The sequence below is a fragment of the Borostomias antarcticus genome (genome assembly GCF_949987555.1).
Source record: "Borostomias antarcticus genome assembly, chromosome: 18".
In the NCBI taxonomy this organism is placed as follows: domain Eukaryota; kingdom Metazoa; phylum Chordata; class Actinopteri; order Stomiiformes; family Stomiidae; genus Borostomias; species Borostomias antarcticus.
This window is the reverse complement of record NC_140251.1, coordinates 5,932,216-5,953,147: the sequence shown is the minus strand read 5'-3', so window position 1 is coordinate 5,953,147 and position 20,932 is coordinate 5,932,216. Positions and strand designations below refer to the sequence as shown.

The 20,932-nt window shown below is 39.7% G+C and overlaps 2 protein-coding genes across 5 annotated transcripts; one reads left to right on the top strand and one right to left on the bottom strand.

Annotated features, from left to right (window-relative positions):
* Positions 1-1,700: 1,700 nt before the first annotated feature.
* LOC311321280 (ubiquitin-conjugating enzyme E2 Q2-like) lies at positions 1,701-8,245 on the bottom strand. 4 transcript variants are annotated; one of them, XM_084453225.1, is made up of 13 exons: positions 8,071-8,245; positions 6,968-7,072; positions 6,527-6,649; positions 6,386-6,442; positions 6,144-6,302; positions 5,954-6,038; positions 5,458-5,518; positions 5,252-5,342; positions 5,103-5,161; positions 4,879-4,927; positions 4,695-4,790; positions 4,465-4,531; positions 1,701-4,377 (listed from the first exon to the last, which is right to left on the bottom strand). In XM_084453225.1, the coding sequence occupies exons 1-13, from the start codon at positions 8,227-8,229 to the stop codon at positions 4,346-4,348; spliced, it is 1,143 nt and encodes a 380-aa protein (XP_084309351.1). In that variant the 5' UTR covers positions 8,230-8,245; the 3' UTR covers positions 1,701-4,345. The 4 variants fall into 4 exon arrangements, with proteins under 4 accessions (XP_084309351.1, XP_084309353.1, XP_084309352.1 ...); XM_084453227.1 differs by having other exon boundaries at positions 6,159-6,302; XM_084453226.1 differs by having other exon boundaries at positions 6,144-6,299.
* Positions 8,246-13,144: 4,899 nt separating this feature from the next.
* LOC311320614 (UDP-glucuronosyltransferase 2A2-like) lies at positions 13,145-14,671 on the top strand (the record flags this gene model as incomplete). The annotated part of the gene is made up of 1 exon (XM_084452409.1): positions 13,145-14,671. Exon 1 carries the CDS (start codon positions 13,163-13,165, stop codon positions 14,669-14,671), a length of 1,509 nt encoding a protein of 502 aa, XP_084308535.1. The 5' UTR covers positions 13,145-13,162.
* Between the last annotated feature and the right edge of the window lie 6,261 nt (positions 14,672-20,932).

Sequence of the window (20,932 nt, the reverse complement as noted above, 5' to 3'; positions counted from 1 at the left end):
TGATAAGATTAAACATTCCAAATCCACAAGTAAAATTTTAAGAATTAACCAAATTGCTCCTATCCTCGAATGGCTGAGGGATGAATACTTTTCAAATGTAGTCTCAGTGTTTGATTGGAGATATTAACTGTTTTACAGTAGGTGGACTAAGTATTGTCAGATGTTTTGGATGTTAATTCCCATTGGTAAATCCTCCCTGTAAACCAAATGCTTAGATGACTATGACATGGTTGATTTCCTGATTTTAGACTTTACCAGTGAGTACATACTGTGGCTGTCAATGTTTGTACATGGGTAGATGTGTTATGGTATTTATGAGAAAATAGAATACAGTATTATTTGCAAACTTTCGTTTTCAAACTGGAATCAGAAGAAAATACTGGTGACTAGCACTCATGAGGCTTGATCTCTCTTTCCATGTAGACAACGGCATACATTTCATCAGAGTGAAAAGTTTTTGTGTCTTGAATCACAAGTGGACTCTTAAATTAATAAATGGATATTACTAAAAAGAGTATATGGTATTAGACTCTAAACAAATGTGAAGATGTAGTACAAATGAAACATGTTAATGAAGGCGTCATTTCAAAACCTGTGAAATGTCCTGTTTAATTGTGAATATGAAGTATTTTTCTTTGTCTTTTCTGTCTTTTACATTTTTGTAAAGACATTTTCTGTGTATTTTCTATGATGTATGAAGAGTGTGAAGAGTTCTCTATGTTGCTCATTGTTGTTGCTAATATGTTTAAAAAGCTTAGCCTACATGTGCTTATTCTGATTATTGAAGGAATTAGTTTTTACAATAACACTTTTCAAACAGTGCAATGTGACTCAGTGCTCACCATAATTATCCACCTGCATACAATATGGAGCAAATGTCTAGAGTGATGACTATCCTACAGTATCAGTGGAGATATGCCGGGTCAATACAAACAAAGATATTAACATTAACCATTATCTCTTAGAACAGGTAGCCTGTATACATAAATGATAGGAAGCAATAGATTAAATATTGCACCAGCAAAAATAACCATTATCTATAATCCTGATAACTTGCCACATTCATTTGTATTAACAAGCACTGTGTTAATGTGAAGATTATTTAAGCTTTTGGGTTTTAAGTGTTTAGTATGCACAAAGATGGTAACAGAACATAAAAAGCTTCTTTTCTGTATGTATTGTCGTGTGGTTATGGTGAATTTGTGAATCAATCCAAACCTTGTGTCATGTGTACATAAGGTATAGTATGTGTGGTTATTGATGTTGCAACTGTCTAGCTTACCATGCAATGCTCTGTAGACTTTGAGACTGAGAACTGCTGTGTATTGGCCAGCTATATTCATCATTTCATGTTCACAGATTTTGAAAGCCATCTCTTAACTGACCCAACTGTGTAGTTCCCCAGTGTATGTTGTTTCATGTATCATGTACTGTAACATAGGTAGATATACTATATAAACTACTTGAGATGAGGTAAATGATATTGCCATTGATAAAAACAACTATATAGGTACATGCTCTGATCAGTTGGGTAATACACAAACACAGATGAGGCTTTTTCTCCTAAAGTATAAGTATACCTTTTTTGTGAATTATTATTATTATTTTTTCTGATGGATAATAAACAGTTATTGTTGCATCTTGTGTCACTGAATATTCTGTATATTCAATCAACTTAATCAAAAGTGAAGACCCCAAATCTTAAAATTCTTTATTCATAAACTTGATGCAAGTTTACAAATTACTGTACATGTTCAAAATGTATCTTAAAATGGAAAGAATAAAATGAAACCAAAGCATGCCAACGGTGCAAAACTTGATCATCTGTCCACCGAATGCTGGTGGTGCCAGAAACTGAAATCACAATCGGGATAGATTAACTTTTTCAATACACTGTCCAGTTACAGAGAAGCGTGCAAATCTATTCACCACAGCATGACTATCAAAAGTGAATGATCTCTTAAAGCCCCCTCTGACCAAAGAGTTGGCATTCAGAGGGAAGCGGTTACATCGATGTGTGAAGAGGCTCTACTAGTCTGTAGCTACACCCTGAAGGGATCCATCAGTCGTGACTTACTAGCCATCTATTCTGGTCAGTAACAGGACAAGGCTTTGGGAGCTGCACACACCTGTTTGCAAATCGTATGAGATTTAATGACCACTCCCTCTGCTGCCCTGACAGACCAGGGAAACTATGATTCAAACATTTTACACCATTTGTACAATACAGAAGAACTGTTTGCTTGGAGAAAATATATTCCCCTAATTTGTAAAGGTGGAATGCAGACCTTCATTTGTATTATGCTGACCTCTCTAGGCACATTCTTGCCATTTTGTGCAAATACCTTTACCACTAAGGGATATTTAAGACCTCGTACACACCCTGAAAAACAACATAGTACTTTTGCAGAGGACTAATCCATGTATTAAGGCTCTTCAGTTTTGATACAAGCCAAAGCACACGGTGGAGATCATGCAAACAGACCTGTCAAACTGTCTGATCCCAACAGAAATACAATCCACCCCATCAAACCTTGATATTGTAGGCAAATCAACACAGGCTCACAGCCACATTGTAAAGCTCATGACAGAAGACTATCAACAATCGTTTCATTGAGTGAACAGGAGCCCAAATAGGAGAAAGACATTAATTTGTCCATTTTTTAAACTAAAATGCAATATTCATGAGTAGATCCCTTCCAGAGCATAACAGTTTGGTTACCTGAGTTTTGTCAGTTCAACACCGCTTCTGCAGAAAGTGGCAGGAAACAAAACTGCACAAAGAGCTCATAGATGAACAGATACAGTGTATTTTCTATTATCATGGGAACTATATAGCACTGAAGCTGTGTAACATTGAATGTCAAAAATCCCGCCGAACAGTAAGGGTATTCTAAATTTCAGTTAATAAGAGCGATTAATGATATAATACAGTGATAATTTGCATGATACACACCAAAAGAGTTACCCTAACATATCCTTGGTTTAACAAGGTAGGAACACAAACCCCATTCTGACGATTCTTAACAAGACTCAATCCTCGCAGAGTAACCTGGGGTGCTGTAAATACGTAGCATAATATAGGTTCATGTGTTTTGAGAAGGGGAGGACGCCATACCATTATGACCTTTTAAGCAGATTGTTAAATACAAATCTGGCACAGGAATTGGTCATGTGAACGGTACATCCACAAAATACAAGCCAGTTGTTTTCAAATTAGGGGCACTTTAAGGCCTCGCTAACCAGTCTACTAAGATATGGCCACGGTGAGAACCGTGCCTTAACTGTGCAATTGTAGGACTTGCGTGTTGATGACAAATGAAAATAAAAGGCCTCGTCCCAATTTAAGCAATACAATTCTACAACAGGGGACCTCATAATGCTCAACGTTCCTTTTCTTAAGACCTATCTTTTTGCTCTTGCAGCATGGGATACCTCCATTCTAAATCATCACATTAGCTCCGCCAAAAGTTACATTTTAGACAGGTGACTCCATCCACAAAATATCATGTGCAGCAGAGTTCAACAACAATACATTACAATGGTTTGCCTTTACTTGGCCCAAAATTTGTTGTAAATGGGTAAAGGCCTCATGCCTCAGATAGGCACTAGTAGACATGGGAGTGGTAAACAGTCTGTTTAAAGACCTCTGCATCCTCACCATTTAGTAACTGTCTTATTTTGATCCAAGGATGTTCATAAAGCCAGCAAGTATAATTCTGAGGATACAATATTTCTTTTACAATGTCTGCATTTTGTACCAGTACATTTTACACAAAATGAGAGAAAGAGCAGTCGATAGAATTTATATCAGTGGCACATCACTTTAACATCTCAGGTATCCATCTTCCTTCAAAACCCAATCAAAATCTTTCTGTTAAAATCCCATGCCATGGCTGTAAGAGCTTGTGCTAAAAACAGAGCATGTGGCTTCTCTTCTGACTTGGCCTACTTGGCGTCAGACAGGCTCTCACTTAAGAGATTTGTCAAGCCCACTTTTTCAAAGCAGCGAATGGAATACAGCGTTTCTCCACAATTTAAGGAGAAAAGCTTTTGAGAAGACGAATGAGCATATTTAAAGATGTTAGACCACTGATTCCTCTCATATCACTCTCCTCAGTAAAATATTGAGAAGGAAAGCAAAGCGATGCCGTAGTAGTCTCTTGCCCACGGTGGTGCAGAGACTACGTGTCTATTGAGCCAACGAGATGGAAGAATTTGCCAGTTAGTTTCCACCAGAAAGATGATATGCTCCCAATAAGTCAGAGGGGATAAAAAAAAGTTCAAAAAGAAAACAACATTTTGACCCAAAGACATATTCTCAGTGCATTCAGGAAGGGGCTCCTTATCCATCCTCTTTTGGAGGTGTGTACCAGCCTGTGAGGGGAAATAGAGACTATGCTGACTGATATACAAAAAAACCGAAAGGAAAATCATGTGCCTTTCATCATTCTATGCACCTACCGTTTTTTTCATGTATCTGCACAAGGGATTTGTATGACTGTTGTGCTCTGGCAAGGTTGTACTGATTCTGCAACACAAACAAGTACTGTTAGGTTCAATGCTTGATGTACAGAAGTGGAAGATGTTCCCAATTCACCAACATTAGATACTCTTGATACTAGGTCTGTAAAATAAAGCATTAACATACATTTAAAAAAAATTAGTGTGTGCCTGTAGTGTGTTTGCGTTACCTTATTGGCTCCAAATTGCACTCTGGCTTTTCCTTTGACTAGGGTAGCATTAATCTGCATGATAACAGACTCTATGGAATAGGCACTGCTCCAGCCCTGGGAGAACACAACAAATAACTAAACTCAGCTTCTTCACTCACTTTAGTTAGGACGGAGTGTCAAAAGAAAATAATTAAACTCAGACCTGTTTTGTGAGAAGTTCCATACACAAGGCTCCTCCACCAAGCACATAGCTGAAATATAGAGTGGAGATCCATTAAGCCAGGACAATGCCACTATCTATTAGGGAACGGGAAAGGGGGATGAAGACTAAGCCTGTTTCTGTTAGGGGGTTACACGTTGTAAGAGAGAATATGCCAAACCGTGTGAGGAACAGAATAAAACATATAGATCTCACTGGGAACTCACCCTCCAGAGAGCACAGGTGAAACTACTCGCACGAAAGGTGGATCGAAAGGAAAGTTATCCTGCCAATGTAAAACGAGAGAACTTTAGAATTTAGTTCAGGGGCCTCCAACGTCCCATGTGACATCGTTGAAATGAGATGAGACACTCACTTTATATGAGAAATTGAGCAGAATGTAGTCCACCCCTTCCTTCTCCTTCAACACCTGCAAGTCACTATGCAACGGACTGTCTGGATCTACCCTGAAAAATGTAAGCAGAATTAGACTCTACAAGCACAAATAAAGGGTAGAGTAAAAAAAGTGTCAAATATTTCAGTCTGTTTTATATTTGTAAATATTTGCACATGAAAACTTACGTCCTTATTTTGACATGCCACTCATATAGGCTGTCGCTGACTAGCTCCACTGAATAAATACCTGTAAATTAATAAGATATAAAAGATAAGACTGATACATAAATACATCACAGAAAATGTGTTTTCTCACATCCTACAATCGAACCACGTTAGTCACAACGGCAATAGGCTCTGTGCACCAGCTCCACTACTTCCTGAAAGTCACTTGGCAGCTTTATTTCCTGTTCTATATGATTGGCTTAAGTGATTAATCAGGTGTGCGGAAGACCCAGCGCACACCTGATTAATCACTTAATCCAATCATATTGGACAGGAAATAAAGAAGCCAAGTGACTTTCAGGAAGTAGTGAAGCTGGTGCACAGAGCCTATTAACTGAACTGGTGAGTCGTTCTGGAAAAGATGTTGTAACCTGGCATAGTCATGTGATCAGGACGACAATATCAGGCTAAAGAAGTTGGACTCCAGCTAAGCCAGTAGGGCAGTACAGACACTCACCTGTCTTGTAACTCTGTGATTTGTAGATCTCCCTGAGTTCCTTCATGAGACGATCTGAGGCTTGCACTGAACCAGAGACTGCACCCTGCATCGAACAACACACAGGTGGTCAAAACTGTCTGGCCTTAAACACCATAAAAATGTAGCAAATGTGCCCAATACCCCCTAGTAAACAAGAAAAGCACCTTACCGAATGAGCACTTACGTTCAAGTGGTCCTGCCTCTGGTTTTTACGGATCTTCTCCAAAATGGCCAGATTCTCCTTCTCTATTCCATCGTCCTCCGACTTCTTTCCATCCACAGGCTCCTCCTCTTTCATTTCATAATGGTCCAGGTCCTCGATGTCCTGCTGCCACAGTTCACAGATGAATATAAAACAAGTACACAAACGAACACTAGAGAAAACAAACAGATCATATCTTAGATGGTCACCTCTCCCATCTCTTCTTCCTCCTCCTCTTCAGATGTCACCTCGTCTGCTGGCCCGTGCTGTAAAGTGTGAAAGACATTTTAAAGTTGAAAGGTGAGGGAAGCAGTTATGATTTCATCCATGGATCTGGAATACCAAATGACCTTGCGCTCTTGGTTGATGGGCCCAGCTGGGAGGGGTTGGTCAAGCATCTCTACATCAGGATGCTGGGGCAGGTTGTACAGACGACAGAGGTCACAGATGAGGCGCTTAAGCTGCTGAAGGAGCTGTGCAATAAAAACCAATCATCAAGAATGAGTTCAGATACTCCACACAATGATGGCACACAGCTGTATGTGGTGTGTATGTGTGTGTCTGTGTGCATGTTTCCTGTATCCATAGACTGAGACTGGAAATGTATGTCATTGAGATTGAGGGAGCTTGTGCATCTATTATTGTTTATGTTCAAGGATTTGTCAAATGTGAACACAAATAAAGATATTACAATGTGTGTATGTGTAGGGTATACGGTAGACTTACATGATTATGATGACAGAATCATAACCTACACCTTATCTTCCTGTAGATTAAATCTAGTGACTCACCAAAGTGTTGCCTTTCCTTACATCCTCCAAGCGCTCCAGCACTTCTGCCAGACTCGGATCATCAGAATCAACAAACCATATTGGGGATGTTGAGGGGTACGACTCCTGTAAAGAACAGAGCAAAGGACTAATTGACATACATCCAAGGACAAGAAATGTGTAAACGTTCCAGAGAATGGCTTGACTGCGTATCTGATTAACGTTACCATAAGGACCATGGCATGTGAGAGCTAGCGCTAGTCTACCATGCTCGGCACTAATTTGTATAATTTTAGCTAGCTAACGTTAAACTGATCTGACAGTTCTGCATCACTTTAAATGCTCCAATTTCCAAAATTGACCTATTTTCAAAATGGATGATAAACATTGATCCGTTTAGAAAAATAACGAAATAGCTTGTGCTTCCCCAGTCAGTGTTACGATAAAAAATTAAAGTTAGCTAGCTAGCTAGCTAGAGCAAACATTAATGCTCTCCTGAACATTATTTGTTGTAATGGAAGCCTACCTTAGCTAACCGTTAGCTACTTGTAAACAAAATGATAAAGATTAGCTAACATTGACGTTAGCTACAATAGCCGGACAAGCTAATATAACGTTAGCCAGTTTAGACAGCGTTCACAAGAGGGGATGAATGTAAGCGAATAGCACTTTGCATGTAAAAAAACAACCAAGCACTTTGGCTAACGTTACTCCATTGTTAGCTAAGGTTTGTGTTGGTGGCCCAGTATCACGCTGTATATAACGTTATAGCTAACGTTATGCACAAATAGGCTACCTAACGTTAGCTGAATGTTCTTTACATTAGACTAGCTAGCCCACTAGTTCGCTAGCTAATGCTAGCTACATCGCTAGCAAGCGTACACAAACTACGTTAACAAGGTGGATGAAGTTAATATCTAGACACGGCTATTCAAATATTCAGATAACGGGCCGACATTATGGTAAATTAGCAAATAAACTATAACGATCGTTGGTTTCTTGTTGTGTTGAGATCTGGTGAATTCTGAATTCGTCATTTTTGTTGCTTCCTACTGGTAGTAACGTTGGTAGTAGCGAACCCTGTGTCTAGCTCTGCGGAGCTAACCAAGCTGGCCTGTACTTACCGTGATGTTGCAGTGGATTATCAACAGCTTTTCCCCAGTTACATTGAACTGACAACTTAGCTCATCGGGCTTCCAGTCAATGATTCTGAATCGTTCGTGATTTGTGTCAAAAATTGACTCCAAAAACTTCAATTCGGCCTTCAGCCCCGAAACCGACATCTTCCACTCATCTCAAGCCAGGCCGGGGGAGGGGAAGTTGAGGCAGAATGCGACCGCGCAGTTGGGGCTGAATCTCTTACGTTAGAGTGAGAGCAACAACAAAGAATATGATACGGACAACTAATCGGCTACACCAGTGTCCCCATGTTCACATATGAACATATATTCACATATGAATATAAATACTGAATATCTAGCTTTGTTGTTAAATTGTTGTATAATGGCATTTTTGCTTCATGTCAGCAGAGGGGGATCAGGTGAACATGCACAGCCGTCTGACAGAAATAAAACAACAGGTGTAGTCAACGTACACCTGGTAGACGTATAAAATATAGATGCCTGATCCAATTCTGCACAATTGACCAACAAATCCATCTCTACAAATGCATGCCATGACATTTAAAATGTGTCTTTCTGAGGCTAGTTACAGTGTATGAGAGCAAAATTAGTTGGGCCTTTCATTTGAGCTGAAATATAAATTACTGTAGAACATAAAATAAACAATGACATTTCAGCACTTTGAGATTGTCTGACAATTAAGTGCTTTATAAATAAAATGAAATTATTATTCTTACGTCAATTAAAATTGACAATGTGTTAGAAGTAGCCTATAGGCAAGCTGCTGCGTCCAAATTGATTGATGGTAATGTTAATTGTTATTCTGGTGAACAATGCCATTTTCGTTACAAACTCAAGCAATTGCAAGCTTTATAGGAACATCAGCTTTATAGGACCTTCTGCAAGATGATGTCTGTCTATGAACCAGAGCAAGTTAGGCCTAACCTACATCACCACCAAAATTTAAATAAAGTCACTTAACATTGACATAACTCCCTATCACATTGCAATTTGTTCCGGATGTCAATCTCAATCTTAGATAGCCTATGTTTTACATTGATATAACCTTTCTGAATTTGCTTTGTAACCTCATGCTTCATTTGAGTGACTTGAATGCATTGGTCCACCACGGCGCAGTAATGCCATATGCACAGCAGAGGGAGGCATAGACCAAATGAACAATTATCATTAACCTCGCGTCACCAGGCTCTCCTCGGGGGAGAAGAGGTGAGTTCACTCTCAAAACGTTCTACACCGTTTTGCTACGGTTTCTGGGTTGAAAGACATATTTCCTCAAAACGTTGTGAAACGGTGTGCAACGGGCTTTGAGGTAGGTTTTCTCTCGCTTGGTGGGTCAGAGGTGTTATCAAATCAGCAGACTGATAAATAAACCCCGCCCTATCTTCACAGATGCCATAGGTGCAACGCTTGCATTAACACAGGCTGTTCAACACACCACCATTTCCATTTCAATAACCGTTTTACAACGTTTTGTCGGGGCTGAACTCAACGTGGCGCGTTGCTGACTGGGTAACACAGAGAAAACGTGTGGTTCAACCTGGAAAGCATAGCAAAAGAATAAACGTTTTGCACTTTTTGTCGGGGTTGAACTCACCCCTGGTTTCCATTCTCTATCAGATTCAGATCCTGTCTAGAGCCTGCCTCTCCAAAACCGTCATCCGGCGGATGCAACACTCCGTAGACCCGCCTTAGACCCAGAAAAGTAATGCAATTGGCCCCAGACTGTCGCTTTAAAGTCGCACTGAAATGAAAAAAGCATTCTGGCCCATTTGGTTCACATAATTGGTCATAGTGTTCACCTATTCAACGATGTATGCCAAAAAAATGACAAAATTCTACTTTTGTTGTAATCTTATATCAAAGTATATAATTTCTTACTTCCTGGAAAACGGTAGGTCACGTGCAATGACGACAACAGGTACCTTAGATTTTAGGCCAATAATCTCACAACAACCACCCGTCAATCAACGCTATCCTTCTATCGAATCTGTCTAAAGTTCTTAAAACCCGTCCACTTGTCAATGTTCCAATCAAATTCCTCTAAACGTATGTCCCACCCTCATAGCTTGTTTGCGTCGGAAATACGTCAAACTACGGAACTTAGATGATCTCAAACGTCCGTTTCAGTGCGACTTTAAACTGGTAAAATGCAAAGCGATTGGCCCCAGACTATCTAGAGTCACTCTACGTGGCCAGCAACTATGGGCTACAGCCTAATACAATATGGCTTACCTTACAAATTACATGTGAGACAAAAATGAACAGTTTATTACCACCACAACTTAACATTTAACCTATACTTTCGTAATTTTCGTATTTAACCGCTACTTCCTGCCTATGACATTACAAGTCGGCAAGTCGTGTACCAAAATTTTCACCGACTTGTTCCAACTTGAGGGGGCGTTCATGTGAATTTTCCCAGTCGGGAACTCATTTTTCAGATTATTCCGACACCACAAGAATGCAGCATAATGGTGCGTTCCAGGCAACCCGTAACTCGTGTTTTTCCGACCTCCTACACGTGAAAATGCTCTGGAATGGCAGTCAAACCCGTAACTTCCCACCCGGCAACTGGGAGTACATCGATCTGTACGAGTTCACGTGTGGGAAGTTACGGGTTTGACTGCCATTCCAGAGCATTTTCACGTGTAGGAGGTCAGAAAAACACGAGTTACGGGTTGCCTGGAACGCGCCATAAGGCTATAGTGTCCAACTGTCACAAAATTAGTCATGCCGTTATGTGGAAAGTCTGTGAAATTTCATCATAGAATGCAGATCTTCGCTCTCTACTTCTGCAATCACTGATTGGCTTAAGGCCAGTGAGGATCTCTTAATAATAGGCTATGGGCGTTCTGAGGCCCAACTCTGTGTAGCTCCAGGATCTTCTGGAGGTCGTAAATCATTAGCTGAGAATTTGCTTTTCACATTCAACAACCGTACATAGCCTACTGACGACATCTTTGGTGGGAGACGACAGGTTCACTGTACACTTGAAACTTGATGGGACTGACAGAACTTGGTTGAAGCTTGGTTAGATTCATTTGTATGAGTTGTATTAGTTATATTCATCCAACATTCTCACCATCCATTACCCACACATCCACTCCCTACACTACTGATATCATTGATACTTCACATTTTGTTGTTGTTTATTGTGTTATTTTCATTAAATATTCGGTTACTTATGGTTTGGACACGTGACACCCTTTTTCATATGACTCATATGAGCTAGGAGGTAACACTATACATTCCACGACTTGGGAGCTTTAGTTGTGATTGCACAGATTAGGTGTCACCGATTAGTCAGTTCCTTTCTGTAGAGGGGAGTGTTACTTCCCCCATGGTCCAGGGGAGGACAAGGAGCTGACAACAATAGCATGCTGAGGTTGATGTGGTGGGTGTTAACACAAGACATACAGTACCCAGCTACAAAATAAGTAAAACCCAAAAAGGGTATTTATGAACTTCTCATACATAATCAGTGCACACACTGCACTGCCCTCAATGAGGTGTGAGTCAGTTGGGAGGTTGGATAACCAGGAGTTTTTGTGGTCAGTTGAAGACTTAGCTTTTTTGGTAAGTGTTTTGTTCTTGTTGTTTGTTGGGAGTAAAAGTATACAGTTATGTTCTCACAATGTTGAAGCTAGTGTTGAAATTTCAGTTGCTTGTGGTAGAGCATTGTGTCATCAGAGCTCCTGTGAATGTGTTAATATACAGTACTGTACAAAATTCACCCTAAGAAAATGTTTTAAAGCTATTTATCTGGAGAGTAAATGTTTATTTGCTCATAAAAACACTATATAACATTACAGTCAATACAAATTAACATTAATAATAATAACAATAATAATAATAATAACAACATCAATAATAATAATAATAATAATAATAAAATCTGTAATCCTGCAAGAAATTTGGAAAGCAAGTACCAAAGTGAATTTTGTGTTCTAAGGGAGGCCACACAAAATACCAACTTCTTTTAAAAACAAGAAATTCATATTTTGGTCCATGATTCAATAAAGGTTTTTCTTTAATTCACAGAGTGCCTCAGATTCTCTGCAGACTGCCAACCTACACCATGGACAGTTACTGTTGTTTTTCATTCTTAATATAATTGTATGACTTTTTTGTATTAATGTTTATTTGCATTTATTCCAATGTATTATATAGTGTTTTTTACAAGCAAATGAACACTTACTGCCCAGATAAATAGCTATAAACATTATTAAACTTAGACTTTTGCACAGTACTGTATATATAATTTATGTTAATTAATTTATTAATTCATAACCTTTATTTAGTACTCAGAGATACAATTGAGGATACAATTGAGGGCAAGCCCTCATTTTCAATGTAACAGGTTTACATAAAACATAATACATGTGTATATATAAACAAATACTACCTACAGTAGCAGTAGACAGGATAATTACTCAACTTCTACACAATTACACAATTCCTTATACTTTGGATGACTATGATTAATACATTGCTACAAAACCATTTGTATAGCACATCATACAGAAATGCAGCTCAAAGTGCTTTACAACAAAGAAATTCCATGCACAGTGCTTCATATAAAATACTGTACTGTGAAAATACAATACTGTGTACTTTACCAGGTTACCACTCAACTTTAAACATTAAACAATTAGGATTTAAAAGAAACATGAGAGGTCTGCTTGTGCAATGCAAGTCCCTGGACATTAACAGAGTTGTTCTAGAGGCTTGGCTGGTCTTACACCATTGTTTCCCCAGGTCTGATATAATAACTACCATTTAGACACTTGAAGGTCTTGGTGATCATCACTCTTTACAGAAAAAAACATTAATTTATTCAAAAACTGGTTAGGGAATGGCATATGTTTTACAAAAAAAGAAGACTAAAATAGGCCAACAATTGACTTCCATTTGAAAGGACATAAGAAAGTGTTGCTGATTTCTTCTTTCTTGTATAACAGCACATCTCTATTGGAGGATTGAGATGTATCAACCAACACTGGTCATATGTGCTGTGCTGCTCTTGGATTTCCCCTCCAATGTCTTTGGAGGAGGAAAAATCCTGGTGTTTCCAATGGACGGTAGCCATTGGGTGAACATGAAAGTCCTCATTGAAGAGTTGCACTCCAAAGGCCACGATATCACAGTGTTACGGCCAGCAGGTACCTGGTACATTGAGGAGAAGTCCTCTCTCTACACATCCATCATCATCCCCAACACAGGTGGATTTGAAGAGGAGTTCTTCGATACATTTGTGAGCCGACTACTGGAAATGCGAAGACAAGGTTTGTCCTTTTGGTCTCGTGTTTGGTCTCGCATCGAGATGCAGATGGAGAGCCAAGAGAAGTTTTTCATGTTACACAAGAGAGTGAGTGAAATGATTGTTGAGATATTTGAAGATGAGGAGATGATGCGGTCTCTTCATAACGCCAAGTATGACGTGGTTCTAACAGATCCTGCCATTGGAGGAGGAACAATTTTGGCTCACCGGCTCCATGTTCCTCTTGTTTACAATGTCAGATGGACAATTCAAGGTGAAGCTCATTTTATAACTTCCCCCTCGCCTCTTTCATATTGTCCTTTCACAGGAACAGAGTTTACAGACAAGATGACTTTCCCTCAGAGGGTCTCAAATGTAATAGCTCATACTATTGGAACTTACCTAATGGCATCAACAACAGAACCTAATTACAAACCATTAGTCCATCGCTACTTTGGTCTTGATGTAGATTACTCATGGTTTTTCCAGAACGCTGATATCTGGCTCATGAGAAATGATTTCATTTTTGAGTTTCCCCGTCCCACAATGCCAAACATAGTCTACATGGGCGGATTTCAGTGCAAGCCGTCTAAGCCCCTACCTGGGCATCTAGAGGACTTTGTCCAGAGCTCTGGAGAACATGGGGTCATCATGATGTCCCTCGGTACTTTAGTGGGACAGCTTCCTGAAGACATAGCTGAGGAGATTGCTGCTGCTTTTGCCCAACTGCCTCAGAAGGTCATCTGGAGATACACTGGACCCAGGCCTGTCAACCTGGGTAACAACACATTGCTGGTGGACTGGCTGCCTCAGAACGACCTTCTGGGACACCCCAAAACTAGGGTCTTTGTAGCCCATGGAGGCACCAATGGTGTTCAGGAGGCTATTTACCATGGTGTTCCTTTAGTGGGGCTCCCCCTAGTTTTTGATCAGGCAGATAACCTTTCCAGAATGAAAGCAAAGGGAGCTGCTACAGTGGTGGACATAAACACATTAGACAGAAACATCTTTGCAGATGTCTTGAAGACAATGCTTCATGAGCCCTCTTACACAGAGAATATGCAGAGGCTTTCCAGACTGCACAAGGACCAGCCAATGAAACCACTGGACCGAGCAGTGTTCTGGATAGAGTTTGTTATGAGACATAAAGGGGCTAGTCATCTCAGGACAGAGTCCAACAAAATGTCCTGGATTGCGTATCACTCTGTTGACGTCATTGTGGCCCTTCTGGCAGGTGTGTTGCTTGTTACCCTGGTATGCATTTCAGGCATGAGGTTTTTGTGGCATGTTCTCTTTTGTAAGAGGAAAGTGAAAAATGAATGACACTGATATACATTTGACATGTATTCTTTTTTTTTGCATTAGTACTGTAGGTCATCTAATTTGAGGCCCCCGGTTCTCCTGTGATCTAAACTTCAGATCAGGGGTGACCGCACCTTTACTGTTGCACCTAGACTGTGGAATATCATTCCCCTCTCTATCTGCCCTCTATCTCAGATCTGCCCCCAGGTACTGATACTCATACATGCACTTAAATATGATGTAAATAAGATGCCTTGTTAACTTAGAAACATACTTTACATTCATCTGACTTTGACCATCTGACTGATTTTTGGTGCTCTATTGACATTGCGACTGAATTTGTTCTACTTTTTGTTGTTCTACATAACTTAATTATGTGTTCTTGTGAATATTCTACTCACAAAAATAAGTCCCTTAACTTAATTTTCCTAAGGCAACAGGTTTCCAACAGGTTTCCTCACTTTTATTAAAGGAGTAGTAAAGGGAAAATGCATGTTTAGCCCTGTTTTAAGGTTACTTAAGATCATATACAATGGTTCAGATCAAAACATTGACAAAACTAGCACTTTCGAGAAAGTCTGATAATTGCTCTTCCACCGTTTTGGTCAAACAATGAATGTGGGTGGGCACCTTGAAAAATCATTCAAAAAACATGTTAAACTCTCAACGGTCAGCTTCTTGTCTTTGAAATCGAGAGTTTAACATGTTTTTGAATGATTTATCAAGTTGCCCACCCACATCCATTGTATGACCAAAACGGTAGTAGAGCAATTATCAGACTTTCTCAAAAGTGCTAGTTTTGTCAACGTTTTGATCTGAACCCTTGTATATGATCTTAAGTAACCTTAAAACAGGGCTAAACATGCATTTTCCCTTTACTACTCCTTTAAGTAAAGTCATGCAATACATCTTACAGCGTGGATGGGGGGTTGGCCCAGTGGATTAGGGATTAGCAATGATGTCAAACAAGGGGGAATTCTGTCCCCAGTTCTTTTTAATCTACTGTTCATATGGATGATCTGTCTCAGCAATTGAAAGCCTGCAATACCGGGTGCAGGATTAATAATGCTTTAGTTAACCATATTATGTATTTTATGCATTCTATGTCATGCGTTGTTATCTATCTGGATCCTGAGTCTGCAATAAAGTTTGAATGAATGAATGAATGAATGAATGAATGCAGGTTAGGGTAATAGATTATGGTGTAGCTCTAAAAATAAAATCATACACACATATATAAATCATACACACATATATTTCCCATCAAAAAAACTGTCAAATATTGATAATAAAATATAATGGTCTGAAGAAATGGTTGCTTTGTGACATCTGGCTGGCTGTATCATATTATAGCAGGGGTCTGCAACCTGCAGCTCTTTAGCCCCTCTCCAGTGGCTCCTTGGCTTTGACAAAAATTATATGGAAATGAATAACTAAATAAATGTATTGCTATTAAATACATGTATTTATTACTAAAATAAATGGTCGTGTTGGCATTCAAATTAGCTAACTAGCTAGATAGCAGCAGACAGGCTAAAAAATCACCAGAATGCAGGAAATGAAGTGATTGAAGCTCAAACTTTCTGGGGGGAGGATCCTGCTACTTAATTTATCATAGGTAATAGATACAAAGCATGCAGATTTGACTGGAGAGTTGCTGTTATTTTTGGATGATGCTGAGATCTTCTTGAAGACGGCCCTGCTTTTTGCCCAGAGGGTGGAGACCCTTTTGTCCTCAAAGAGATCTTCCTTTGTATGTCAATTTGTTTTCACTACCTCTACACACCAAAATCACAATCCTTCTCACATAAACTTTTTTTTTTGCTTAAGAATGAGTGTGTCCATACCACAGTCACTTGACTCTCTTGTGATCATAATCATTCTATCCTGAACTGAACAGGCTGATGACAAAGACTGCTCCTTAGAGGACAATAGCCAGGATGCAGTGTCATTTGTTACAGACATCAGTCCCTGTGCCACATTGTCGAGGTCTGATCCCATGGGTCAGAGCCGTGAGAACAGTCTCTCAGAGTCCATGGGAACCCAGGCCAGGCGGTGAGGTTCCCTGAGCATCCACAGCCACAGCACCAGATCTATGTCATGCAGAGTGTACGAGAACACCGGTGATGACCTTCGGAGCCTTCACGGCACCAGGGATGACCTTCTGAGCCTTCACAACCTCATGCCAACAAACTCACCAAAGCAAAGCAAACACCAGTCTCTGCCCGCTCTGTTTTCTTGTCCTGGGGATGTCCGCACTTGTCAAAAAGAGAGGTGAAAACTAGGAACAAGTACATCGACTGAAAACAAGAGGTGAAAGTTCAGAGGCATAAGATATAGTGTACAAACAGGCCAGGTGCCTGTGGAGATGCTGTGTTTTGTGTTATACTGCCTATGTTAATTCCTCCTTTTGGCAAACTATAGGATCTTGAACTGGGGAGAAATGAATGAGACCCTTGCACATCCTCTGATGAACCAGAGTGACTTGAAAACAGAAACTACTCAGCAATACAAAGAGTGGAAGATCCCCAGAGCCTGGGACAGAGTGAGGCGGGGGGACAGGGTGAAAGCACATAGAAAAGGCATGGAGCGAGATAACGTGGTTAGATCTGAAACCTGTAGCAAGCCTGTGGTCTCTTGCTTACAGAACAGTTAGCAAGATTGATATAGCAGCATAATGTGCTTAGAGATGTGTGTGTAACCGAGTGAAACCTGAGAGTAGCGGTGAAACTCACTCCTCAAAGGAGCGCTGACAGTCCCTCCAAGGGGGATGTCCCTATTGGCACAACTGTTAACGTGTCCGCCTCACAAGCAGGAGAGCTTGTCGAATGTGGGTTCGAGTCCCGCCCTGGGCAAGCCTTTAACATGGGTCTAACTGTTGAACACAACGCAGACAAGAGTATGATGGTTCCATGTGCATGCAGAGTGCACATCAAAGGCATTGAAAACTATAATTACACTGTGAGTTTACTGTATGTCTGTTTTATCTGTGTTTGACTAATACATGTGGAAGATCTGCACAGCCTTTGCTGGAGATCAGGAGGTTTGTAAGCACAGATAGTGTATGACTCCCCTGGATTAGTAACAAAGAGAGATATCTGACATCATGCCAGGGTATTATGTGAAATAAAAACATAATTGTTTCGAATATAAAACATTATCCTTGCTCTTTTGGAATTATTGATCTATCAAAATTTAGGAAAAATAATTTTATTGGTTACTAAATACCTACAAATACATATGTGAGGATATATACGTGAACAATTTTGATGTATTTATAGCAGGCTGCTGGGACCAAATCAGAGCTTAAAGGTGATATAGATAACATTTTTATGTAGACAAATAATAATAACTAAATGCATTTAAAAAAACAAAAACAACTTTGGGCTCACAAGCCTTGTTAGAGGTGGAAACCAAACCTCAGACATCTCAGAACCGTCCACAAAAAAAAAAAAAGATACATTCAAAATAAATATTTTTTTGGGGGGAAAAGCAACACTTTTATTCTGCACCTTTCTAAAAGCTCTGTGGATGCTTTTTTTATTTTTATGATTTGTCTACATAAAAATGTTCTATATCCTTTAAGCTCTATATTTGGGATCCATAGCAGTATTTTCATCTGTGGCAGCAACCTTTTTTTTTCTTCTTTAAAAAAAATAATATTTTCAGACAAACTTGAGCTTAGAGCATTTTGATATTCTAAACGTTGATAAAGGCACTGACCAAACATTTCCTGTAATAATTCTCAGAGAAATTAGTTTCAGAAAATATAAAAAACAACAACAACACCAACACATTTTTATAAAGGTAATGTGGATGTTCAGGTATAGGACATCACTAGAGACTTATTACATTATATACATACATTACATACTTAGCAGATGCTTTTATCCAAAGTGACTTACAATAATTGAATTTAACGTACAGTAGGTAGTCATTGGTACTACTCGTCAGAACTCACAAGTGCATCTCCTTTCTAAACAAATGACCAAGAGAATAATCTAGTGCTAAAGTCAAGGAGCAAGATAAATAAAAATACTCCCCCAATGGACTGCAGTCTTGAGGTACTGGAGAGATAACCCTCCTCCATAATTTCACAAAAGGTAAAATCATGTCATGTCATAAGTGTTGTGGATTTCGACCTGGATGTTGCTCTTCCTGCTGGCAGCTCTCTCTGATCACATACACTACGAGTCCCACACAGATGAAAAGGAGCAGAGCAATCCCAATAACCTAAAGCATGGACATATAGAATAGACAGATTCAGTGCCAAGGGGCAAACACAAAGTGCCATACCAGACCTAGTCATCATGGCCATAGAGGTTTTGAAGAAGATGATGCGGATGAATTTCCTTGCAGTTAATTAAAATGTAAAGCTTAGCCTAGTTAGTTAGACTAGGCTAGTTTTTACTTTCCTTGATCAATCATACACCTCAGCCAAAACCACAAATATTAAAAATGACAATCAATGTTTCTCACCTGAGACTCTACAAATAATTCCTGAGAGTGAATCATGAGTTCCTGTATTGTGCCATCATCAGTGACTGGCTCACACCATTTCTGAGGAGCAGCTTTGTCTACAGTGACAAACCTGCCACTCCAGTCTGTCATTGCACAGGCAAAGTACTGGCCATCCAGGAACAGCAAGATCAGCCACACAATGGGAGGGACGAGGCTTGAGATAGACACAGTCCTTGGGCAGCCTCTGTCATACCTGCACCCTTGTGTTATCAGCATCAGCATGAAAGCCATGATGGCAGGAATGACAAAGAACGCAGATGAAAACAGACCATTCCACCTAGGATCGCAAGGGCACTCAAACTCCAGCTCCACCAACTTCTCCAGGCCCATGAGGATAAAACCAAAAGCCACATTTGACACAAGAGGGCTGTTGCCAAATTCACTCTTCAGTCTTGAGAGCCATTGTTGTCTTCTTTCCATACTAGAAATGCTACATACAAAGAGATATGTACTCCAGAGAAGCTCTGATAGATCTGGGTGCACATTTGTGATGTGAACATGCAGAAATCAGTGATGCATCATTAACAATTTTTGTGGGAAGGTTTGCCCTGCAGGCAAAGGAACACCTTCTGGTCTCATTGGTTTACATCAAAGGAAGGCGTACCCATTGTGTCCGCACTTATACAACCGATTGGTCTACTGGGGATGACAGGCATGCTGTGAAATGTATCCCCCCTGTGTCATAGATGAGGAAGACAGCCAAATTGGAGGGAAACACAACTCCAAAAGCATGTGTATGTGTGGATCTAAGGATTTTAGAGAAAATTTACATAAAATATGATTACAATAAAACATGATAGTGAAGTTACTCTGAATAGAATAGAATAGAATAGAGATATCGGATCTCCATTTTGTGTGTGAACTGTTAGATGTCACTAAGGGAATAAATTAACTTTTTTCTCTTCCTCTCCTTCCTGATAGCCACTAGTCTCTCCCACACAAACAAATGACCTGATTCTATCCGGCTGCTCCTCATTAGAGACTGGAGGCTCCTGTAGTCTCCCAATCACATTATCATTACACAATGTAAATTATACAATGTAAAATAAACTGTATTGTAATGTAAAATATAGGTTATTTATCTCTGTAAAATACGATTTGCATACCCTACTTTACAGCAATACATGGCATTGGTAAATTAAAGTTTTACATGTATTATTATGATGTGTGCATTGTCTACACCTAAATTGCAATTCAATCTAAAATACAGTATTTAAAAAAAATCTAATTGCAATTAACCATTAAGTTTGCCTTCATAGATTTGTACAGTAGATGGCAGCATCGACTATTCACGGAACAGAAAGCACAGATAGGCTACAACTTAAAATTGCTAGGTCTTCTATAACGTTATGGATGGATTTAATCAATTCATCAAATTGGCAATTGCTTTATAACAATTACCAGTATCGATGCAGGCATTGGACACCCCCAATAGTCACTGGTTTTGCTATAGGCTTTAGCCTACAGGCTCAAGTTCATCAGCTCAGTAGCATTCCCCTCTACATTCTTACCCTCTGAGGCAACCTCACTATCTTCCCCACCGGCTTTTGAGCCTCTGTTGAGCAGGGAATCAGGGATGGGACATGAAGATTATTTGGGTAATTCATGGGGAAAGACTAATATTTTCATATTGCAACGTGACTGCAAGGTAGGCTATATGTTAGCCCATTTGAGTTCACAAATCGGATTAAAAGTCCACCCTGACTTCTGAGCTCAGAGCTTAGCCAGGTGTCTGATGTGAACAGCTTGGCCCACAAACCA